At 34.2% G+C, this 23,307-nt stretch overlaps 1 protein-coding gene across 5 annotated transcripts in view; it reads right to left on the minus strand.

Annotated features, from left to right (window-relative positions):
• Positions 1–23,307, minus strand: part of LOC127429087 (guanine nucleotide exchange factor subunit RIC1-like) — a 259,906-nt gene that overhangs the window by 219,144 nt on the left and 17,455 nt on the right. For all 5 annotated transcript variants that reach the window (XR_007895222.1, XM_051677879.1, XM_051677878.1 and 2 more), the window contains exon 3: positions 2,587–2,666. Coding sequence is in view for 4 of the 5 variants with exons in the window: in XM_051677879.1 (XP_051533839.1) it covers positions 2,587–2,666 (80 nt within the window). In the remaining variant the exon portion in view is untranslated. The remainder of the gene's footprint in view (positions 1–2,586; positions 2,667–23,307) is intronic.

Genomic DNA, 23,307 nt, shown 5'->3' on the forward strand with positions numbered 1-23,307 from the left:
TTTAAGACGTTTCTACCATGTTGCTAGCATGTTTTAATACAAAGCTAGGCATTGCTACCATGTTTTAGCATGTTGATAGTATGTTTAACAATAAGCTAGGCATTGCTACCATGTTTTAACATTGTTACCATGTTGCTAGCATGTTTTAACACTAAGCTAGGCTTTGCTATCATGTTTTAACATATTGTTACCATGTTGCTAGCATGTTTTAACACTAAGCTAGGCATTGCTACCATGTTTTAACATGTTTTAGCATGTTGATAGTATGTTTTAACACTAAGCTAGGCATTGCTACCATGTTTTAGCATGTTGATAGTATGTTTTAACACTAAGCTAAGCATTGCTACCATGTTTTAAGACGTTTCTACCATGTTGCTAGCATGTTTTAATACAAAGCTAGGCATTGCTACCATGTTTTAGCATGTTGATAATATGTTTTAACACTAAGCTAGGCATTGCTACCATGTTTTAACATGTTGTTACCATGTTGCTAGCATGTTTTAACACTAAGCTAGGCATTGCTAACATGTTTTAACATTAAGCTAGCCATTGCTACCATGTTTTAACACGTTGCTACCATGTTGCTAGCATGTTTTAACACTAAGCTAGGCATTGCTACTATGTTTTGGCATGTTGATAGTATGTTTTAACACTACGATAGGCATTGCTACCATGTTTTAAAAAATTGTGTTAAAAAATGTAAGTAATTAATCATGTCCTCGGACCATAATAAGGAATATTCCTGAGCAATTCAAGTTTGATGTACCATCTGTTTTGATGGTACATCAAATGTTGATGTACATTACCATGTTGCTAGCATGTTTTAACACTAAGCTAGGCATTGCTAACATGTTTTAACACGGTGCTACCATGTTGCTAGCATGTTTTAACACTAAGCTAGACATTGCTACCATGTTTTAACATGTTGCTACCATGATTCTAGCAAGTTTTAACATTAAGCTAGGCATTGCTACCATGTTTTAACACGTTGCTACCATGTTGCTAGCATGTTTTAACACTAAGCTAGGTATTGCTACCATGTTTTAACACATTGCTACCATGTTGCTAGCATGTTTTAACATTAAGCTAGGTATTGCTACCATGTTTTAACACATTGCTACCATGTTGCTGGCATGTTTTAACACTAAGCTAGGTATTGCTACCATGTTGCTACCATGTTTTAACACAAAGCTAGGCATTGCTAACATGTTTTAGCATGTTCATAGTATGTTTTCACACTAAGCTAGCCATTGCTACCATGTTTTAACACGTTACTACCAATGTTGCTAGCATGTTTTAACACTAAGCTAGGTATTGCTACCATGTTTTAACACATTGCTACCATGTTGCTAGCATGTTTTAACACTAAGCTAGGTATTGCTACCATGTTTTAACACATTGCTACCATGTTGCTAGCATGTTTTAACACTAAGCTAGGTATTGCTACCATGTTGCTACCATGTTTTAACACTAAGCTAGGCATTGCTAACATGTTTTAGCATGTTCATAGTATGTTTTCACACTAAGCTAGCCATTGCTACCATGTTTTAACACGTTACTACCAATGTTGCTACCATGTTTTAACACTAAGCTAGGCATTGCTACCATGTTTTAACACGTTTCTACCATGTTGCTAGCTTGTTTTAATACAAAGCTAGGCATTGCTACCATGTTTTAGCATGTTGATAATGTTTTAACACTAAGCTAAGCATTGTTACCATGTTTTAACATGTGGTTACCATGTTGCTAGCATGTTTTAACACTAAGCTAGGCATTGCTAACATGTTTTAACACTAAGCTAGCCATTGCTACCATGTTTTAACATGTTGCTACCATGTTGCTAGCATGTTTTAACACTAAGCTAGGCATTGCTACCATGTTTTAACATGTTGCTACCATGTTTCTAGCAAGTTTTAACATTAAGCTAGGCATTGCTACCATGTTTTAACATGTTTTAGCATGTTGATAGTATGTTTTAACACTTAGCTATGCATTGCTAACATGTTTTAGCATGTTGATAGTATGTTTTAACACTAACCTAAAAACTGTATGTTTATGATGCGATGCAACCAAAGTGAGATGCTCCAAAAGCATCTGTTGCTGTACATTGACGAGTCCTTAGAAAAGCTTAATAAATCTTTTAATAAATCTCGGAGTGATTGACAAAAAAAATTAAACTGCAAAATGGATTGCTGTGAACTGTAGGCCAATGATTGGCTTGTGTTGAATAATAAGCAAATAAACAATATATTGCATTCTAAAGTCAATTTTTGTATTGTCTTATCAATGCTTAACTCCTCTGTCACAATTTCTTAATCTGTACTGTCTCTTTAAGAGTAACGGCATCAGTCAGTGAGCGCATATTAACAAGACGACGTGCGTCATTTTCTTTATTTTCTTTCAGATAATCCACAGACCATGTTTCTCAACAGGACGACCCAATGACAATGAGAAACACCAACAATAGAACGAAATCACAACATGATTGAGGAAGAGGAGGATGAGGAAATGATGCTGGGAGTGTGGAGATGCTGAAGCTAAAATTAGTACAAACATTACAGACCAACAGGGTCAAGAGTCACTCACTTTGGATAGATGGGCTCGTACAGGTATTTATCATCTGACCCTCCAATGATGTCGAATAACAGAACGTAACCATTCGCTGCCTAGAGAGAGAGAGAGAGAGAGACAGAGAGACAGACAGACAGGTTATTGATGAAAGCAGTCAGGTTAGCTCAACAACAGACTGTTTAATTGATAGCAGGAGGATATTGTTACTGACACACACATGGTTTGGCCTCACTCGAGTTTAACCAAGCACCATTCTTGACTTTTAGCTCAAGAAAAGTCCAGAGGACTCGTTTATAAAACACATACACGATCAGATCTGATTCTAAATTCCATGCATTCGATCCAATGTTAAAAATAACAAATCTTTTTTGTTTCAGATGACTTTTAATCATGCAAATGAACAAACGAACCGAGAGACCATGTTTACGTATATGTACATGCACATGTGAATTCTTTAGTCTCTTTCACTAATTTCCCCCTAAAAGACTTGAGGCCTAAATAAACATGTTATATAACACTTATGATTTTATTGGTGTGCTACAAGGCTACTTCAAATAGTGCTTCAATAATTCTTAGAAAACTGGTCTAGAACTTTCCTAATCAAACTAAATAATTTAAGAAAATTCTGGTGAAAAAAAACAAATGGGTGAATCATATGACTTTAAAAATTTATTTAGCAAGAATAGATATACAAGAAATTATATACATATAATAGGCACACAATTTACAGTAATAAACACATTAAAGAGCAAAACAAATTACATTGTCAGGAAATGGTAAGAAGTAACAATGTGCAAATGAAAATATGAAATGTGAAAAGTTGCAATATGTCATTAAGTGCTATTTTTATATATGAAATGTTAGAGTGGGGGATTTTGCATGGAATACAGGTATAAGGAATAATAAAAAGAGATGACCTCAAAAAAATTATTGGACCATTAATATTTGTTGCATTTCAGAATTATTTTTATTAAAAAAATAATTATTTTTGTTTAAAATGAATCACATTTTCCCCAAACTCTCATTACTGTAATGTAAAAAAAAAAAAAAAAAAAAAAAAAAAAATCTCAAAGATTTTTTTATTATTATTATTATTTCATTCAGCATAAATTGAAGTTTGGAAACCAAAGATATTGGTTTACAAAAAGAAAAAAAGAAAAAAAGGAAAACATGTCCAGGTTATATTTTAACCAAAATCAAATTAATAAAAAGCAATAAATAATATTTTACTTAAAAAAAAAAAAATAAGACCTATTTTAGCATTATTTAAAAATATATATATATACTTTTTTTATTATTTAAAATTAATCACACTTTTCCCAAAATCTCATTACCATAATTTTTATTATTATTATTATTATTATTATTATTATTATTATTATTATTATTATTATTTAATTCAGAATACATTTAAGGTTGGAAACCAAAGATTTCGGTTTACAAAAAAAATAAATAAATAAATAAATAAATAAATAAATAAAAACTTATATATATATATATATATAAATAATATGTCCAGATTATTTTACGCAAAATCAAATTAATAAAAAGTAATAAATTATATTTTACTTAAAAAATAAGACCTATTTTAGCATTATTTAAAAAAAAAATAATTAAAAAAAAAATAATAATAAATATATATATATATATATATATATATATATATATATATATATATATATATATATATATATATATATATATATATACTTTTATTTTTATTTAAAATTAATATCAAACTTTTCCCAAAATCTCATTACTATAATGTTTATTATTATTATTATTAATATTATTATTATTTAATTCAGCATACATTTAAGGTTGGAAACCAATGATTTCGGTTTACAAAAAAAATAAAATAAAATAATTTTAAATATATATATATATATATATATATATATATATATATATATATATATATATATATATATATATAAAATATGTCCAGATTATTTTACGCAAAATCAAATGAATAAAACGTAATAAATTATATTTTACTTAAAAAAATAAGACTTATTTTAGCACCATTAATATGTTGCATTTCAGAATTCTTTTTACTAAAAAATAATTATTTTTGTTTAAAATTAATCACATTTTCCCCAAACTCTCATTACTGTAATGTAAAAAAAAAAAAATCTCATCATAAAGATTTTTTTATTATTATTTAATTCAGTATACATTTAAGGTTGGAAACCAAAGATATCGGTTTACAAAAAAGAAAAAAAAAAAAAGAAAAAAGGAAAACATGTCCAGATTATATTTTAACCAAAATCAAATTAATAAAAAGCAATAAATAATATTTTCCTTAAAAATAAGACCTATTTTAGCACCATTAATATGTTGCATTATTTTTTATTTTCTTTGATTTAAAAATGATCAAAATTTTCTGTAAAGTGAAAAGAATCTAATTCTCATAATGATATTTTTATTTGTATTTAATTCAGCATAAATTGAAGGTCGGAAACCAAAGATTTTTATTTGTATTTTATTTTTTTAACAAAAAATAAACAAAATATTTTTGGACTTTATATTTTATTTGGGAGCATCAATTCTAATCTGTACAATTTTAAAGAATAATAAAAAAAGATGCATTTTAGATATGTTCATTTTGTGTGTCGTACATTTAAACAAGTTCTTTGGTTGAACACATCTTCAGTTGTTCTGTCGTATAACGTGCTCCGATAAATACAGAAATGACACTTCAGAGGAACAGAAATGAACATCACCATGACAACAACAACATGTGAAAATGAAAGACGACGTGTGAAATCTGTCATCACAAACACTGACATCTGAGAGAGAGACTGAAAAGAACATTTATAATCCATCACTCAACAGAACAGTCTGAGATGATTGAAATATTTCTACATTTTAGATAGACATGGAAGAACAGAGAGGAAATAAAGAAAGTATTAAAGACATAATGCAAATGAAAACAGCGTGGAGCATTCCTGTCAGGACAGACGCTGGAAAACTGGCCAGAGTCACAGTGAAGAATGAAGGAGAGAATGAACTTCCTGTCGGGTTCAGCGCTCTGGACCGAGTGTTTATTCTGGAGTTTTCCACAGCTGGAGCGAGACATAGGCCAAAACTCCCACAATCCCCTCAAACACTTGTGAACTGATGTGACCGCATCGATGAGCTCAGCGCTTTCTTTAGAGACGGTCGCATTCGTCTTTTTCTACAGCACCGTTTACCTCATACTCAGAACGGAGAGATCAACAGAGGGGATGTGAGACCGAGATGATAGTCAACATTAGTTTCTGTTTACGTACAGCATTGGGAACATTCATTTTAGCGAATATATTTGTTTGGATGGTTCATTTCAATGAACAGATAGAGGACACAATTCATAAATTCATTTCAAAAGTCAAAAGTGTTCAAATAGTGTTTTTGTTTTCCAGTAAAAATATCTAAAAATCCTTGAAACAAGAAACATTTCTTTAAAAAGCAAAATAGTTCATAAGACTTCCAGACTCTAACCCTTTCCAGAGAAAATATCTATTTTTTCTTACCACATTAGCAAATGTTTAGAAAATTAATAAAAGGTTTTATATTTTGCATTAAGGAAATTAGGCCTATTTTAGGACCATTCGGATTTCTGCACTGTGACATTTTTTAATGAGAAAAACAAACAAACATTTAAACCTAAAATCTCATTATTGCAATTTGAAAAAACAACAGTTACAATACCGTTTCATTACGTTTAATGATTTTTATATTATCAAACTGACACGTGAAAGTGAAGAAATTAGGACAGAAATATTTTACAATTTCATAATATAATATAATATAACTAAATATACAATTATATGATGTAAATCATAAAAATATATATTTTATATATATAAAAAAAAACCTATATAATTGATTTATGAGTTCCAAAAACAACAGTGTAAATGTAAAATTGATGAACTAAAGTTGACCAAAAAGAGACATATTTGAAGTATTTAGAAATATTTAGATATTTTTCATGTCATTCATACCCTTTTAAAGCCTTAAAAGTAAATCATATATCCTTTTAATTATTTGATTTCTATATTTGAAGTTAAATATGTAAAATTTACTGCTTAATGAAGAACTCATTCAGCTTAAGAAATATGACAATTAATCGTCATAATCACAATTATTTATTTGACAATTAACCATCAGCCAAATGTCTTAATCATGACAGCCCTAACTCGACAAATTAAAAATGGAAACATCTGTTTGCAAAAATGACTATTTTTTGGATTTTAAGGTTATTATCGTTTTTAATTATTTCGATTTTATATTCAATCTGTCATTCCAGTTTTCTTCAGTTTTCATTTTCTCGGTGTATTCTGGTTTTAGCTCAGATAGTTTTTAATTTTAGTTTTAGTATTTTTTGGCTGCCGATACTAAAGTGTTTACTGGTATAATTTAAATATGTTTAACGTCATTACATTTCTCAGGGCAGTCTTGTGTTACCTCTATTTAGTGGCATTTTCATGTTTAATAAGGTGGATTGTAAATGTTTCAAATGTTAAAATGTGCATAAAAAATTACAATTAATTTGAAGCCATCTGAGTTATGAAAAATAATTTGTTTAGTGTCAGATTTTTTCCAATCATGTCCGTTTATATTTTTATTTGAGCTAAAGAAAATATTTTCATTTAGATTTTTGTTAACAATATTAACATTTATTTGGGAGAAATTAAAATCTGTGCAACTTCAAACATAATAAAATAGTCATATTCTGGATTGAGGCTTTAATGGTTTGTTTTTGTAAACAATCTCAGCTCGCTAATATTCTTGAAACAAGAAACAATTACTTATAAAGCAAAATTGTGTACGTTAATAAAACTTGTTTTCAGAGAATATCTGGTAATAGTTTACCACATTAGCATGTTTTATTTATTTATTTTTGTGTGTGTCTTGTTTTAAGCAGAATTTGACCAAATTCAGTGAGGTTTATGCTTAAAAACAAGAAGGCGACAGATTACACTAAGTTTTATAGATGGTTTCAAATGATGATGACATCACAAATGCAAATGGAATTTGTTCAAATGAATAATAAAAAAAAAGAATCAGTTTAAAATGATGATTCATTTCTGCTGTATTTCACCTCAGTGGTCGACATTTGCTCAAAAACCCTCAAATGTGTTACAGTAGGTTTGATGATTATTGATATTTTCCAGCAGGAGCTACAAACATCCGAACACACTTCACACAGGGACTTGTCCGGATCCAGAGGTCTTTCTCCAAACACACTTCTGAGAAACTACTTATTAGTGTTTATGTTTCGCACAGTGTACAAAACACGCAAGGCTGATCAGGTTACACGACTGACATACTGTATTTTCCGTACATGAACAAATGACGAAACACAATGCTGAATAGATGCAGAGCAGCATGGTGTTGTCATGGTAACAGAAGATGCAGGCTTTGAATGTGACACTGTTGCAGCATCAGTAACAGAACCGGACTGCAGCTCCAAATGAGGACATCCCTGCTCTCTAGGTTTCAACCAATCGGTGTTTATATAACTAGGCAAGCTGTCAAACTTTAATATGAAGTAGTATCAAGCGAGATAAAACTGCTCCGTTACTAGAAGTTCCTCTAATCTGTTCAAATCTAAATCATTCGCGAGAAAGAATCCTGCTGCGTCCGCACATCGTCCAGATCATCTGATATAACACACAAACACATGATGAAGTGAATCCAGCATGGAAGTCTTTACACGCTCATAATCCTCTCAAACAAAAGTTCTGAACATGACCCAGAAAACTCCGCTGCGCCTCCTCAAACAAAAGCTCTTGGAATGTCGCTCCTTCCTGTTATTGTTGGTTGCTTAGCGACGGATGATGTGCACGGAAGTTGCCATTCAAAGTTATCCGCAGCCTTCCAGAATGAAGTTTAAGCAAAAGTTTACCCAATGCTGCGGGGTCTACAGGATGTCTCGGTCTGTCTCTCAAATGCATCTGAAAGGTTTAGTCACAACAAAGCAACGTGAAATTAACGCTGCGTGATTATAACAAATATAATTATAATTTTGCGTGGGTCATCTGCATGTTCTTTATGTTGGCTACACATCCTAAACAAGATGAGAATTGTGTACTCAAACTACTTTATTATGTTGTTTTATACATAAGTAGAATCAGGACAGTGATGGTCAGCTTTACACGGGCCTCAGCCTAAAAAAAAAAAAATTGTTTACATTTTGAATAAATTTCATAAAGTGAGCAACGAACATGTCTGTAATTGGTTATAATGGTCAACCACTGCAAAAAAAAAAAAAAAAAAAAAGGAAAAACTAAAATGAACATAACCTTAATGTTATAATTGACACTTTCCACGATTAGCTGATTGTGGCAGCTGTTATTGTGATTATTTATTTGATTAATTGTGGTGCAATTTTCTACAGAGCCCCTAAAAGAACAGGTCGGGAATTTTTGAATTCCCTCGCAACAAGATTTGCGTTCCCTCACAACAAGTTTTGTGTTCCCCCCGCAACAAGTTTTGCGTTCCCTCGCAACAAGTTTTTAAATTCCCTAGCAACAAAGTTTTGCGTTCATTTGCAAAAAGTTTTGCATTCATTTGCAAAAGGTTTTGTGTTCCCAAGCAACAAGGTTTTGCGTTCCCCCCCGCAACACGTTCTGCATTCCCCTCGCAACACGTTCTGCCTTCCCTCGCAACAAGTTCTGCCTTCCCCTCGCAACAAGTTCTGCCTTCCCCTCGCAACACGTTCTGCCTTCCCCTCGCAACAAGTTCTGCCTTCCCCTCGCAACAAGTTCTGCCTTCCCCTCGCAACAAGTTCTGCCTTCCCTCGCAACAAGTTCTGCCTTCCCCTCGCAACAAGTTTTGCCTTCCCCTCGCAACAAGTTCTGCCTTCCCTCGCAACGCGTTCTGCATTCCCCTCGCAACAAGTTCTGCCTTCCCTCGCAACAAGTTTTGCCTTCCCTCGCAACAAGTTCTGCCTTCCCTCGCAAGAGTTTTAAGTTCCCAAGCAACAAGGTTCTGCGTTCCCAAGCAACAAGGTTCTGTGTTCCCCCTGCAACGCGTTTTGCGTTCTTTTGCGTTCCCTCGCAACGCGTTTTGCGTTCTTTTGCGTTCCCTCGCAACGCGTTTGCGTTCTTTGCGTTCCCTCGCAACGCGCTTTGCGTTCTTTTGCGTTCCCTCGCAACGCGTTTTGCGTTCATTCGCGATAAGCTTTGTGTTCCCTTGCAACAAGTTTTGCGTTCTTTTGCGTTCCCTCGCAAACCATTCTGATGGTTGTTGTGAACATTAACCGAAACTGATTTTATACATTACACTGCTGCCACACTATTGGCTGATTAGATAATCGCATGAATAAGTAGATGTACATGTGTACCTAATAAAGTGACCGTTGTTTGATTTTAAAAATTATGCGTTGAAATTAACATTTACAGCATTTATAAATCTTGGTTAAAGTATTATTCACTGTTAGTTCATGTCAACTAATGATGTTAACTAATGTTAACAAATATAACCTTATTTTAAAGTGTGTTACCACAATATTACTCTAGTAAAACCATAGTTAAACTATTGTATTTACATAGTAAAACCATGATACCCACAAAATTAGTTTTCCTGTATTATCACTATGGTTTCACTTTGAATATCATGGTTAAAATATGGTTACTGTAGTAAAACCATGTTAAATGTATTGCGAGGGAACGCAAAACTATTTCAGAAAAAAAAATTCAGCATTTCACCTAAGGTTGCAAAAGTTTTCACACCAAAAGTGCCGCAAATTGAGGAAAAGTCTTCTCTGAAAAAAATGTGTGCACTTGAGCGAAAAGAAAATGGCAAAATTGTGTTCCATACCACTTTGTCAACCCTAACCCAATCTGGAGAGGCATTTATGAAAAAAATGTCCTAAAATCTTAATTGTCTCTGAGGTTTTGTTCACAAAACAGGGAAAAATACATAATGGAAATGAACAAACAAAAAACAAAACACTGCCACTTTATAGGGTGAATTTTAACATCATTTTGTGGCAAATTGGGTCAAAAATTTGCACTCGGTGTGAATAGGCCTTAACTGTATCTACACAACGCCAATGTGTTTAACCACGTCTACATGATACCACTGACATTTCCTGAGCTGTCTGTTTGCTAAGGGATCATGAAAGGAGTTGACTAAACCTACAGCACATTTGATCTATTACGTACATGCCGGTTAATGCATCGTTTCCAAGTGCCAGAGGAATTTAGATAAGTCTAATAAACAAAAGCCAGGAGTAGTTTCTTCATAATAAGAAACCATTATGATAATAACAAATCGGAATGAAAAATAAATCCTTTGTCGTGTTTACAATAACAGATACTGATAAGAAAGTGTTACAAGTTCTCAATATTCAGACACAATGCATCTGACAGTATTTAAATTATGAATGTTAATGGTTACTGGTGATTGCAAAGGCATGAATCACTATTATTATAGCTCGTAGTGGGGTGAGTTCACTTAAAAAGTGTGCTTTTACTTACTATTTTCACCTGGTGGATAAGACGGTGAAAAAAATCCAATAGACTGAAAATATCGATTTTCCAGAAAAACAGACATGACTTTGTGGAAAGTGTTTTAGAAAGTTACTTTGATTAAGTAATGAGTAAAGTTGGTATTGATTACAATTTTAGAGTAGTAATTAGTCATTTGTAGTGATCCAACTGACCCGAAACTGATTAGCTGAGAGAGTATTTCTTTCATATCCAATTCATTCAGAAGCAAAATGAACATTATAACTGAAATGCACCTAAATGAATCAGATTAAAATCAAATCGTATCGAAATCTGGACTGAATCGAGAGCTTGTGAATCGGAATCGAATCAAATGGGGAAATCTGTATCAATACTCAGCCCTAATAGACTTACAGTGATGTGAAAAAGTATTTGCTGATTTCTTCTGTTTTTGTGTATATCTCATATTAAATTGTTTCAAAAATTCAAACAAAATCTAACATAAAACAGAGGCAATCTGAGTAAACACAAAATACAGTTTTTAAACAATAAATGTTATTTACTGAAGCAAAAAAGTTATCCAATATCAGCTGGGCCTGTATGAAAAAATATTCCCCCCCTTAGCTACTAAATCCCCAAATCTACTATCTATGTATCTGCATTCATAATGGGGTTCAGCTGGACTAGACACACCCAGACCTGATTACTGCCAGCCCTGTTCAATCAAATCAACACCTAAATAGAACTTTTTCAGCAGCATGAAGTTGACTAAAAGGTCTCACCCAGTAGCACACTATACGCCAAGGTCGTAAGAAATTCCAGAAATGATGCGGAATGATTGAAATACATCAGTCTGGGAAGGGTTACAAAGCTATTTCAAAGGCTCTGGGACTCCAAAGAACCACAGTGAGAGCCATTATCTCCAAATGGAGAAAAATTGGCACAGTAGTGAACCTTCCCAGAAGTGGCCGACTTTCCAAAAGCCCTCCAAGAGCACAGCGACGACTCATCCAGGAAGTCACAAAAAAGCCAAGGACAACATCCAAGCAACTGCAGGCCTCTCTCGCATCAATAAAGGTTCATGACTCCACTATCAGAAAGACCATCCATGGAAGAGTGGCGAGGCGAAAACCACTGCTAACCCAGAAGAACATTAAGGCTTGTCTGAATTTAGCCAAAACACACCTTGATGATCCTCAAAGCTTTTGGGAGAATGTTCTGTGGACTGAGGAGTCAAAAGTGGAACTGTTTGGAAGACTGGGGTCCCGTTACATCTGGCGTAAATCAAACACAGAATTCCACAAAATGAGCATCATATCTACGGTCAAGCATGGTGGTGGTAGTGTGATGGTGTGGGGAAGCTTTGCTGCTTCAGTGCGACTTGCAATTATTGAAGGAAACATGAATTCTGCTCTCTACCAGAAAATCCTATAAGAGAACATCCGGTCATCAGTCCGTGAGTTGAAGCTCAAGCACAACTGGATTATGCGGCAAGACAATGATCCAAAGCATAGGAATAAGTCCACCTCAAGGCCTGTCACGATAATTACTTTATTGACTTATCGTACGATATATGGACATGACCTCGATCATTTTTGCTGACCTCGATGTTGCCCATTGTGTTCACATGCATGTTTGTTTACATAATGAATGTCACCAACATTTTAGCCAGTCGCACTGCGTCTGCTCTCGGTGTCGGAGACGGGGCTCAGGCAGCTCCTCCACACACACACACACACACACACACACACCGACAGGGGAAGATTACGTGTTACTTGAGGCTAATAGGTGTTTTTCCCGACAACTGCATAATTCCAGCCAGAAAGTTTGGAAGAATAAGTCCAGATGGACTTGGTTTCAAAGCTGCTTTCCACAGCTCCTTTGTGGGAACATTTTGGCTTTAAGCCGAATGAGAGAGGAGAGCCCATTAACGTGAATGAGTCGGTATGTCGAATTTGTTTAAAAACAGTGGCAACGAAAAGTGGCAATACAACTAACCTAAAAGTTAATCTAAAACATAACCATCCCATCCAGTTTTCCGAGCTGGGAACAAAAACTGCAGTTGGAGATGGATAGGGGCCATTTCTGACATTCCAATTCCAAAGTCTGAATATTCTTAAGAATTAAAAGTTCACTGCTCTTTGAAAGGGTGTACTTGCATAATTATGCTATTATATTATCATTATATCAGTGGCATAAAATGGTCTTAAAATGACAATAATATCGTTTATCACAATTATTTCTGGGACAAAATATCGTCCAACAAAAGTAGTTATCGTGACAGGCCTATCCACCTCTGAATGGCTCAAAAGAAGCTAAATTAAAGTTTTGGAGTGGCCTAGTCAAAGGATTGAGATGCTGTGGCAGGACCTTAAACGGGCAGTTCAAATGCTCGAAAACCCTCCAATGTGACTGAACTAAAGCATTTCTGCAAAGAAGAGTTGTGAAAGACTGATCTCCAGTTATCGGAAGCGTTTGGTTGCAGTTGCTGTTAAAGGTGGCACAACCAGCTATTAAGTTTAAGGGGGCAGTTAGTTTTTCACATGGGTGATATAGGTGTTGGATACATTCTTTGCTTGAATAAAAAAATATATATATTTGAAAACTGTATTTTGTGTTCACTCAGGTTGCCTTTGTTCTATGTTACATCTCGTTAACATTTTTTAAACAATTTAGTATGAAAAATACACAAAAACAGAAGAAATCAGGAAGGGGGCAAATACTTTTTCACAGCAGTGTATATTTTAGAATCTTAAGTTTTGCAAGAGCCACTAGAAATATAGTTACAATAATGTTTTTGATAAATGCTGTTTTTACGACATAATTCAGGGATGCTGCACAGATTTTAAAATCCAATTTAAGAATTTTTAAGACCTTTTTTAATACTTGAACAAATAAAATGAGTACAGTATGTCCATACCAGATCATTTATTGTTTTATGTACCAAAATATCAACACATACGAATTAGAGGTTGACCAATTTTGGATTTAGCCGATACAATAATGTGTTGGAAGAAAGGCGATAACTGATAAATCAGCCGATTGTTTTTAAAATTGATATATTTAATGTTTTAAAAGTGTTCCAAGCCATTTCTTACTGTGATTGGAAAAGACACAGAGGCAACAAGTAACCAAATTTCCAATAATAACCAGAAAAAAAAAATTCAGATTTGGTGCATACCGCAGGACTTATAACTACAAGCCGAAAATACACCGGGGACTCTTATTTTGAAAATGTGTGTACTCCCAGTTGCTCACACAGACAGATAAGGGAAATAAAATATGCACTCTTAAAATCATCTACAACGTATTACTATATACATGCTGTAACATGGACATTGTCATAAATCAAGAATAAGCAGTAATAAACTGATTTTGAATCGTTCTGAAACAGCAGGAAACACTGTATCACGAGCTCAATGTGCAACAGTGCCGCGTCTTCACTTTGAAGTGTGCAGCGCTTTCAGACTATAGATTTATTCAATTAATCTATAATCCAATCGCAGCGTTTTACAGTTTAATGATTACATTTGGTCATATCGAGATTCCTGTTTTTCTGTCCCTAAATGTAAGACCTCTTTAAATGATAATGAAGACTTTTGTTAAATCATTTAAGACATTTTAAGACTTTTTAAGAACCCGCGGGAACCCTGTAATTGTGTTGTTTTGAGTGTTTATTTGAGTGTTTATTAGATCTCCGTTCATGTAAACAGACTACAGTCATCACCAGAGCAGCTCTATCAGTTTCAACTGAACTGAAGATAAAGTGATTTATGCGTGAAACCTTTAAAAGACCTCACTCGGCCCGCAGGTATGATTAATGCACAATTATTCTGACAAACACTCAGAGACGAGACTTCACTGAAAGCTGCTGTTTAAATTAACATCTGCGTGCTCAAACGTTTTAATATGGAATATTTAGGAAATCTGAAATCACTGGCAGCACATGTGAATCTCACACAAACATGTCCAGGTCACATTTCAGCCCAAAAAAGACATAATAAATGATATTTTGCATACAGAAAATTAAGCATATTTTGGAAACCATTAGGGGCATTATTTTCATGCCATGCAAAAAAACTCTCCCCCCTTCCAAATTCTCATTATGCAAAAATCTAATAATATATTAGGCTCATGAATGATTTCACACAGCAGGTGTGAGTTTGGTTATGGTCTGGTGCAATGAATAGTTAAATATCAGTCATGGGGTGACGCGAGTTTACCTGTACACATGAGCAGTGTACACACCTGGATTTACAGGTGCCACCTTAGAAAATTCTCCTGACTGACTTACACAGGAATTATCTTTAAGATTAATAACAACTGGTGAATAAAGTGGGAAACAGTCAAAATAAACAAATAATTACAAAACGTGATATACTCATGAATCATGTTACTTTGCACTGGATTTCATGTCATTCCAAACCTATATGACTTTATTTTTTCCATGAAGATAACAAAAAACATGTTAGCCGCAGTCACCATCCACTTCCTTTGTGTGTAAAAAAACATCTGATGTGTTCGATCGAGTTAAAGTCGTGTGGGTTTGTAACAACATGAGGGTGAGTAAATGATGACAGAATTAAAATTTTTTGAGAGAAATGTCCTTTAACTGTTGCTGCTCTTTTCTAGAAGCAATAAGCCATTCGAGGCGTGAATTACAGTGATTTTACCACGGTTAAAGAGGCTTGGACACTCCACATCTGAGTTAATAAATACAATTACTCCTTAAAATTGACAGAAACACAAGAGTCAGTGATCTTAAGTGTGTTGATGTGGTTAAAAAAAAAAACACCAAAATGCGTTTGCACAAACAGCGATCTGAGGATTTGGTTTTAGTTCTGTGGGGGACTCTCTGAAGAGCTCTATTGTGCTTCTTTCATGCGAACAAACGCCATTTTCTCCGATGAACACAGAAAATAAACACACACAAAAAAAGTCTAACATGAAACATCATTTGAACCCATTTTCCTTTTGTAAAGTGATGTATTTATGAGTGAAACATGATATTTAATGGGAGAAATTGTTTTTTTTATTCAATTAGGAATGGATTGGATGCTGTAAAGCGTCTCTAGATGTTTTTCTTTTTGTCATATATGGGCTGATTTTACTCCAAAATCAAAAGAAACAAATTAGACATTATATTTTGCATATAGATATAGAAATGAAGTGTATATTTAGGGCCATTGAGATTTTACCGCCAATTCACATTACTGCAATTTACAATCGAAATGTATTACTATTGCACGATGTTGTAACACTTTAAAATAAGGTTTAATTCGTTAACATTAGTTATGAACAAACAACTGACCCTTCGCTAAGCTCCGCCCCCCTTGGTTGCGGTCGCTCACTCTGATAAGCTCTGCAGAACTCCCCATAGGAATGAATGGGAGATTGTCGTGAACGATGCGTTTTTTTGGCTAAATATTCTCATAAATGGTGGATAATATTATTAAGTGGGCTGGAATAAAGAGTGACATTGTAAAGCATATTTATCTCATAATAAATTGTTAAATTACACAGTAATTTGATTGAAAACTGTGGGGACTGTGAATCAGAATTAAGATAAACGATTATCACAGTCATTTGAAAAGAGAAAAGCATCATTTGATAGCGATTACACACCTGATAACATTAACGTAAATGAACAGAACTGCTCATAATGTCTCATAACACACTCACTACTATCCTGTGAACTCTTAATCTACTATCACCTTTACTAAGACCTGAATCAATATGTAAATTAATTCATTGTAAGATATCAGCAAATCCGGGTGTCCTTGCTGTTGTTATACATGTTCATATGGGCAGCAGATATGACACTTTAATCCATAGCATGCTCTTCTCAATATTGATTTAAAGATTGTTTTGAAAAGAAAGGAAAAATCACTGCGTATATCCTCTCTGGGTACCTTGTGTCACTATTGACTATTGACCTTGTGGCAACAACGCTTTTTACATTTCTTTGGATCATTTTGATTAAATCCTGCTAAAACTACTCAAAACACGTCACTGCTGTAGACTCTCGTTGGAAAATAGCAAACATGTGTCAGAGAAATGGCGGCAGGGCAACAGCTGCTAAGACAGGATTGGTCAGAAATGCTTTTAAGGCGGGGCTTAGCAAAGGGTCGATTAACAAAATATTTTTTTTACATAATTTATTAATCTTTATTAATGTTAGTTAATAAAAATGCTAATGATAACTAGGGCTGCAACTAACGATTATTCTGATAATCGATTAATCTAACTATTATTATAACGATTATTCGGCGATTATTGCAACGATTAATCATGAGCTCTAAACCGATTATTCAGCTTGTGCCTTAAAAGGTTGTATTAAACGTGCTTACTAACAATAAAGAGGACAAAATCATCTTTTAAAAATGCCTCTAAATGACATTCACTGAATTAAAGGAAAAAATACTTTTCATTATGTTTAATTCACTGCAAAAAAAATCCTTTTGTTATCAAGTGTTTTTGTCTTGTTTTCCATTTAAAATTGTCTAAAACTCCAACATATAAGATATTTAGACTTGCTTTAAGAGAATATTAAATATAAGTGTATTTTGTATATAAGTGTAATTTTTTCACTTGGTTATACTTCTGCGAGTGCAGTAAAGACAAAATCTACTTCTATTCAAGATCTATTCTCTAAAAGCAAGTCTAAATATCTGATATGCTGCTTCTCAGGTCAATGCATCTTTTTTTAAAGGATTTTTAGATATTTTAAAATATTTGTATTTTTATATTATATTCAACATTCTCAGATAACAATTTTTCTTCTGCAGTATATCTGCTAAAGTAAATGTATGTTGTTTTAAAGGGGTTTTAGATATTTATATTGGAAAACAAGCCAAAACAAAAACAAATCAAAAATGTATTTTTTTGCCGTGTATAATGGGGCGAAGACTACCCTCTCTCACCTTTCTGTTCACTTCAATCCATCTAAACAAAAAAACAAACTCTCTCTTATTAATAAAGCTGTGTATTGACAATTTTCTTCACAATAAGAAACACACAGTGACACATATATTATGATTCAATAAATCGCGAGTCATCACGTTATAATCTAGCTGCATTAAGCATGTGCGCTCGAGGGATGAGCGTCCCGTGACAGAGAGTGCATCAGCCTGTGCAGTTTCAATCTCTCCCCCTTAGATCGGGACATTCACACAACTCACAGAAGAGACGCTGACCGCACAGAGAAATGACAGTTTCAGAGTTTGTAGTTATTTACATGATCTGCTTCCATATTATTTGAATTTTAATAAAGATGCAACGCATTAAATATAGCCGCATTAAAGATGCAACGCATTAAATATAGCCGCATTAAAGATGCAACGCATTAAATATAGCCGCATTAAAGGTGCAACGCATTAAATATAGCCGCATTAAAGATGCAACGCATTAAATATAGCCGCATTAAAGATGCAACGCATTAAATATAACCGCATTAAAGATGCAACGCATTAAATATAACCGCATTAAAGATGCAACGCATTAAATATAGCCGCATTAAAGATGCAACGCATTAAATATAGCCGCATTAAAGATGCAACGCATTAAATATAACCGCATTAAAGATGTAACGCATTAAATATAACCGCACTAAAGATGCAACGCATTAAATATAACCGCACTAAAGATGCAACGCATTAAATATAACCGCACTAAAGATGTAACGCATTAAATATAACCGCACTAAAGATGTAACGCATTAAATATAGCCGCATTAAAGATGTAACACATTAAATATAACCGCATTAAAGATGTAACGCATTAAATATAACCGCACTAAAGATGCAACGGATTAAATATAGCCGCACTAAAGATGCAACGCATTAAATAGCCGCACTAAAGATGCATCGCATTAAATATAGCCGCATTAAACATGCAACGCATTCAATATAACCGCATTAAAGATGTAACGCATGAAATAACCGCATTAAAGATGTAACGCCGGGGTGTTTCCTTTAAAGAGCTCCAGCTCCACTTATTCCACAATGAGAGTGCTTCTGTATTTTCTTATTTGGTATTTTTGCATTATAATTCCCTCATACTTTGTGACATCACCTGAAGCTGTTTGGAAAAACTAATGCAACTTTTCATTTAAAAAAACAATGCATCACTATATGTTGAAATTAACATTAACCAAGATTTTAAATGCTTAATAAGTATTGTTAGTTCATGTTAACGAATTTTGTTTACTAATGTTTACAAATCGAATCTTGTTGTAAAGTGTTACCCATGATAAAATATAATGTAATATGATATAAAAATACATAATTAGGGTCGTCAATTAAATTTTTTAATCAAATTAATTACATGATGTGGCCATTAAAGAATATTCCGGGTTCAATACAAGTGAAGCTCAATCGACAGCATTTGTGGTTGATTACTACAAAAAATAATTTTGACTATAAAAAATAAATAATAAAAAAAGTGAGGCACTTACAATGGAAGTCAATGGGGTCAATTTTTGGAGGGTTTAAAGACAGAAATGTGAAGCTTATAACTTTATAAAAGCACTTACATTAATTCTTCTGTTAAAACTTGTGTATTATTTAAGCTGTAAAGTTGTTTAAATCATCATTTTTACAGTCGTTTTATTGTTTTAGGGTTTGTTGACATTACATCATCATGGTAAAAAAGTTGTAAAATTGTCTATAACTTTCCACAGATGCGGTTAGTAAGTGATGTTATCACAGTAAAATCATGTTAACACACATATTGTTTATGTCTTGTGTCTATACTTTTGAAACAGTGAGAATTTTAATGTTTACAGATTGACTCCCATTAAGGTGGTACATCAAGCTCGAATTGCTCCTATGGTAGGAAAATTACATATTACGTCATTTAAGGACAGGTCGGGGTAATGATTCATTGCATTATTTTTTTCATATAATTAATTGCACTACATTAACGTGTTAAATCGACAGCCCTAAATAAATCATAATATAAACATCATTTAATGTCCAGAAACAACAGTGTAAATATAAACTAAGACTGAAGTTGATCAAAAAGTGAAATTTTTAGTATTTGGAAATATTAAAGCTTTTAAAATATTATTTTTCCATGTCATTCTACACTTGTGCAATATTACGTTTTTAAAAGTCTCAAAAAGGAAATCGCATGTCCCTTTTTAATCATATGATTCAAAGTTAAATGAGTTACTTTAAGTATGACAATTTGTATGCATCAAAATGATTTGTATGACAATTAATCCTCAGCAAGATCTGTATATGTAAAGACAAATGCAGCAAGATTTTTAGAGTCAGAAATTATATTCTGTAGGTGTAGATGATCCAAAGCCAAAGGTGCAGAGAAAACTGGTTTGATTTCAAGCGTGCCAATCTCAGATTTGTTATCGAAGTGTTAGAGCACCTTTTTCTCCACAGAATGGCAACAAAGCCTACCAATGGGCTTGACCGTATCAACTGCAATTTTCTGCAGAGCAACCAAAACAACACACATCAGATTATGTTTCTCTTATGAGAGGTGCGTAACGTTGCGAGAATCTACTGAAGGTCGCTTGGAAAAGGAGTCCACAATGAGAAACTGACACCAGACTAGAGTCCGACTGTAAACGCACTGCAATCTGTGAGAAAATCAATCATTTTCTGCTCTATCCACAGTCTTTATTACCCACAGAAGAGTGTAGGAAATATTCATGAATGTTACATCACTCACACCCGCACAGTTTTAACAGATTCTTTGGATGACTTTCTGAAATTACTAGTTCTAATCGCATCCAACCAAAGACCTCATGGAAATGTTTTGGAGCAGACTATGGCAATAACCTGCCAATATTACACATGCTGCTTTATCGATTAGCCACTGACATAAACACGTTCAGACCGCCAGCAGCTCACAGGTTGTGCGGAGGCGTTTAATTTATCGGAGAGAACACAACTCCAACACCGCCAGTACACCACCAACTGCAGACTAAACATCTATGAAAACCCGACATGCTGTTATCATCCTTTACACAGAACAAACAGTACAGATGCTCACAAGACAAGATAAAAATGGAATTCTTGAAGCCGAGAGGGACTGATCGTCTGGAGGGTTTGAGCAGATGAAAGAACAAGTGTTTTAACTGTTCTATCAACAGTCTCAAACTGGCAAAACACTCGCTATGGAAAGTGTCCCTCAGAAGTCTGAGATGGTATACAGATGGTATGCAGTAGCGTTTTCAACAAGGCGGAGAACTAAATACAATTATTTGAATTATTCAGATTTTACAGACATTATTTCAAATGGGGGGGGAAATCTACAAGACATCTGACTGATTTTTAAATTGACGTCATCTACGTCCACAAGAGGACGCAACAAATCAATATAAACCAATCGGCACAATGTAATAGCAATTGTTTTTATTGCAAAGAACATTTCTGTTTGTAAACAAATGCACGTAAAATGTTACAGTCAAAAGATTTAGCCAGTTTATATGCTTAAATATTAAGTAAATCGAGTAAAGAAAAGATGGTTCAATGTTAACCGAGTGCTGCACAGTAGCATATACCGGTGCCATAGTACTACCACAAACTCAAGCTTCATAATACCGGCGGTACCAGTTTTTTTCCGTTAAATACAGTTGCACATTCATACTTAATGATTATGTAGCAAGACACTCGTAACAGCAAGCCAAGGCATAATCGCCAAAGACTTCCACCTAAGGCGCCGTTCACTCCATACACTTCCGTCTTTTCCTATGTACAGTAAACATGCGCAAGACATCTTTGACTTTTGCGGCATGTCTCGCTGTTTTTTAGCATCTCTTGCAAGTGCAATGCATTTTTATACACTGTGTCAATTAAAAAGGCAATTCAGCCTTTGAAAAATGCGTCTTGAGACACGCATTCTGTTTTATTCGTTGCACTGTGTTTGTTTTAGCTTAAGTATGCGATCAGTCAGCGTGTCATCGTCAGCGCTTGACAAACATACAAAATTTGAATGCTCATTTTAATGTGCATTTTAAACGAATATCAAATTTCTATTTGACAGCCTTGGTATGCAACTAGGGATGTGTAAAACTATCAATTTTCATAAATCGACTAGTCGGTCGGTTGTTTCAACGACTAGTCGTTGTTAAGGATAATAATGTATAATTAGGCTCCTTTATGCTCAATTGACCCAGATCAGTCGCATTTCAGAGGGATATACGGCTCTTTTAAGAGTTACAAATGAGATCTTGTTAAGTACTGATTCAGGAAAATGTGTGGCACTAGTGTTATTGGATTTGAGTGCAGCCTTTGACACTATAGACCATACTATTTTGATAAAACATCTTAGGGATTATGTAGATACTAAGGACTTGGCTCTTAAGTGGTTTTGTTCATACTTGCAGGATAGAACATGTTCGGACAGGACTGGGAACTGTACTTTTTCATCTGTCATTATTACTTGTGGGGTTCCACAAGGTTCAATCCTTGGTCCGATTTTATTCCCATTATATATATGTTGCCACTGGGGTTAATTTTTTTAAAATATGGAATCTGTTATCATTTTTATGCTGATGACCTACAACTGTACCTACCCTTAAAGCATGATGATTATTCTTCTATTACTATTTTTTTATAATTGTTTGGCTGAGGTCAAAGGTTGGTTGGCGATTAAGTTTCTCCAATTAAATGAGGATAAGACAAAGTTTATTGTTTTTGGTCAGGCGCGATAAGGATATGACAGACAGCTTTGGTTTACTCTTTGGTAACATGCACTCTCATTTGAAGAAGCTAGGAGTTATTTTTGACTCTGAGCTTAGATTTGATCGTCAGATCAATGCTGTTGTGAAAAGCAGTTTTTTTTTTTTTTCAGTTAAGATGTATTTCTAAGCTAAAATCTATCTTCTATGTCAGAGATTTGGAAAATGTTATGCATGCTTTTATTTCTACCCGTTTGGACTATTGTAATGCCTTACATTTAGACATTAGTCAACCCTCGGTTTCTCGCCTCCAGCTTGTGCAGAATGCCACAGCGAGGCTTTTAACTAATACCAGGAAGAGGGACCATACAACACCTGTTTTGGCAGCTCTTCACTGGCTTCTGGTGAAGTTTGGGATCCAATATAAGGTGCTAATGTTTGTTTTTAAAGCCCTACATGGATTGGCGCCACTGTATATCAGAGACTCGATCATCCTTCATCAATCCCAAAGATTCTTGCGCTCTACTGACCAGTTGTGTCCACGGTCCTGCTTGAAGTGCAAAGTCAACCGTGCTTTTTCAGTGGCAGCCCCTAGACTATGGAATGATTTGCCCCTGTCTATAAAATCAGCATGGTGTACTGATGCTTTCT

This window comes from Myxocyprinus asiaticus, chromosome 38 (genome assembly GCF_019703515.2).
Source record: "Myxocyprinus asiaticus isolate MX2 ecotype Aquarium Trade chromosome 38, UBuf_Myxa_2, whole genome shotgun sequence".
NCBI lineage: Eukaryota > Metazoa > Chordata > Actinopteri > Cypriniformes > Catostomidae > Myxocyprinus > Myxocyprinus asiaticus.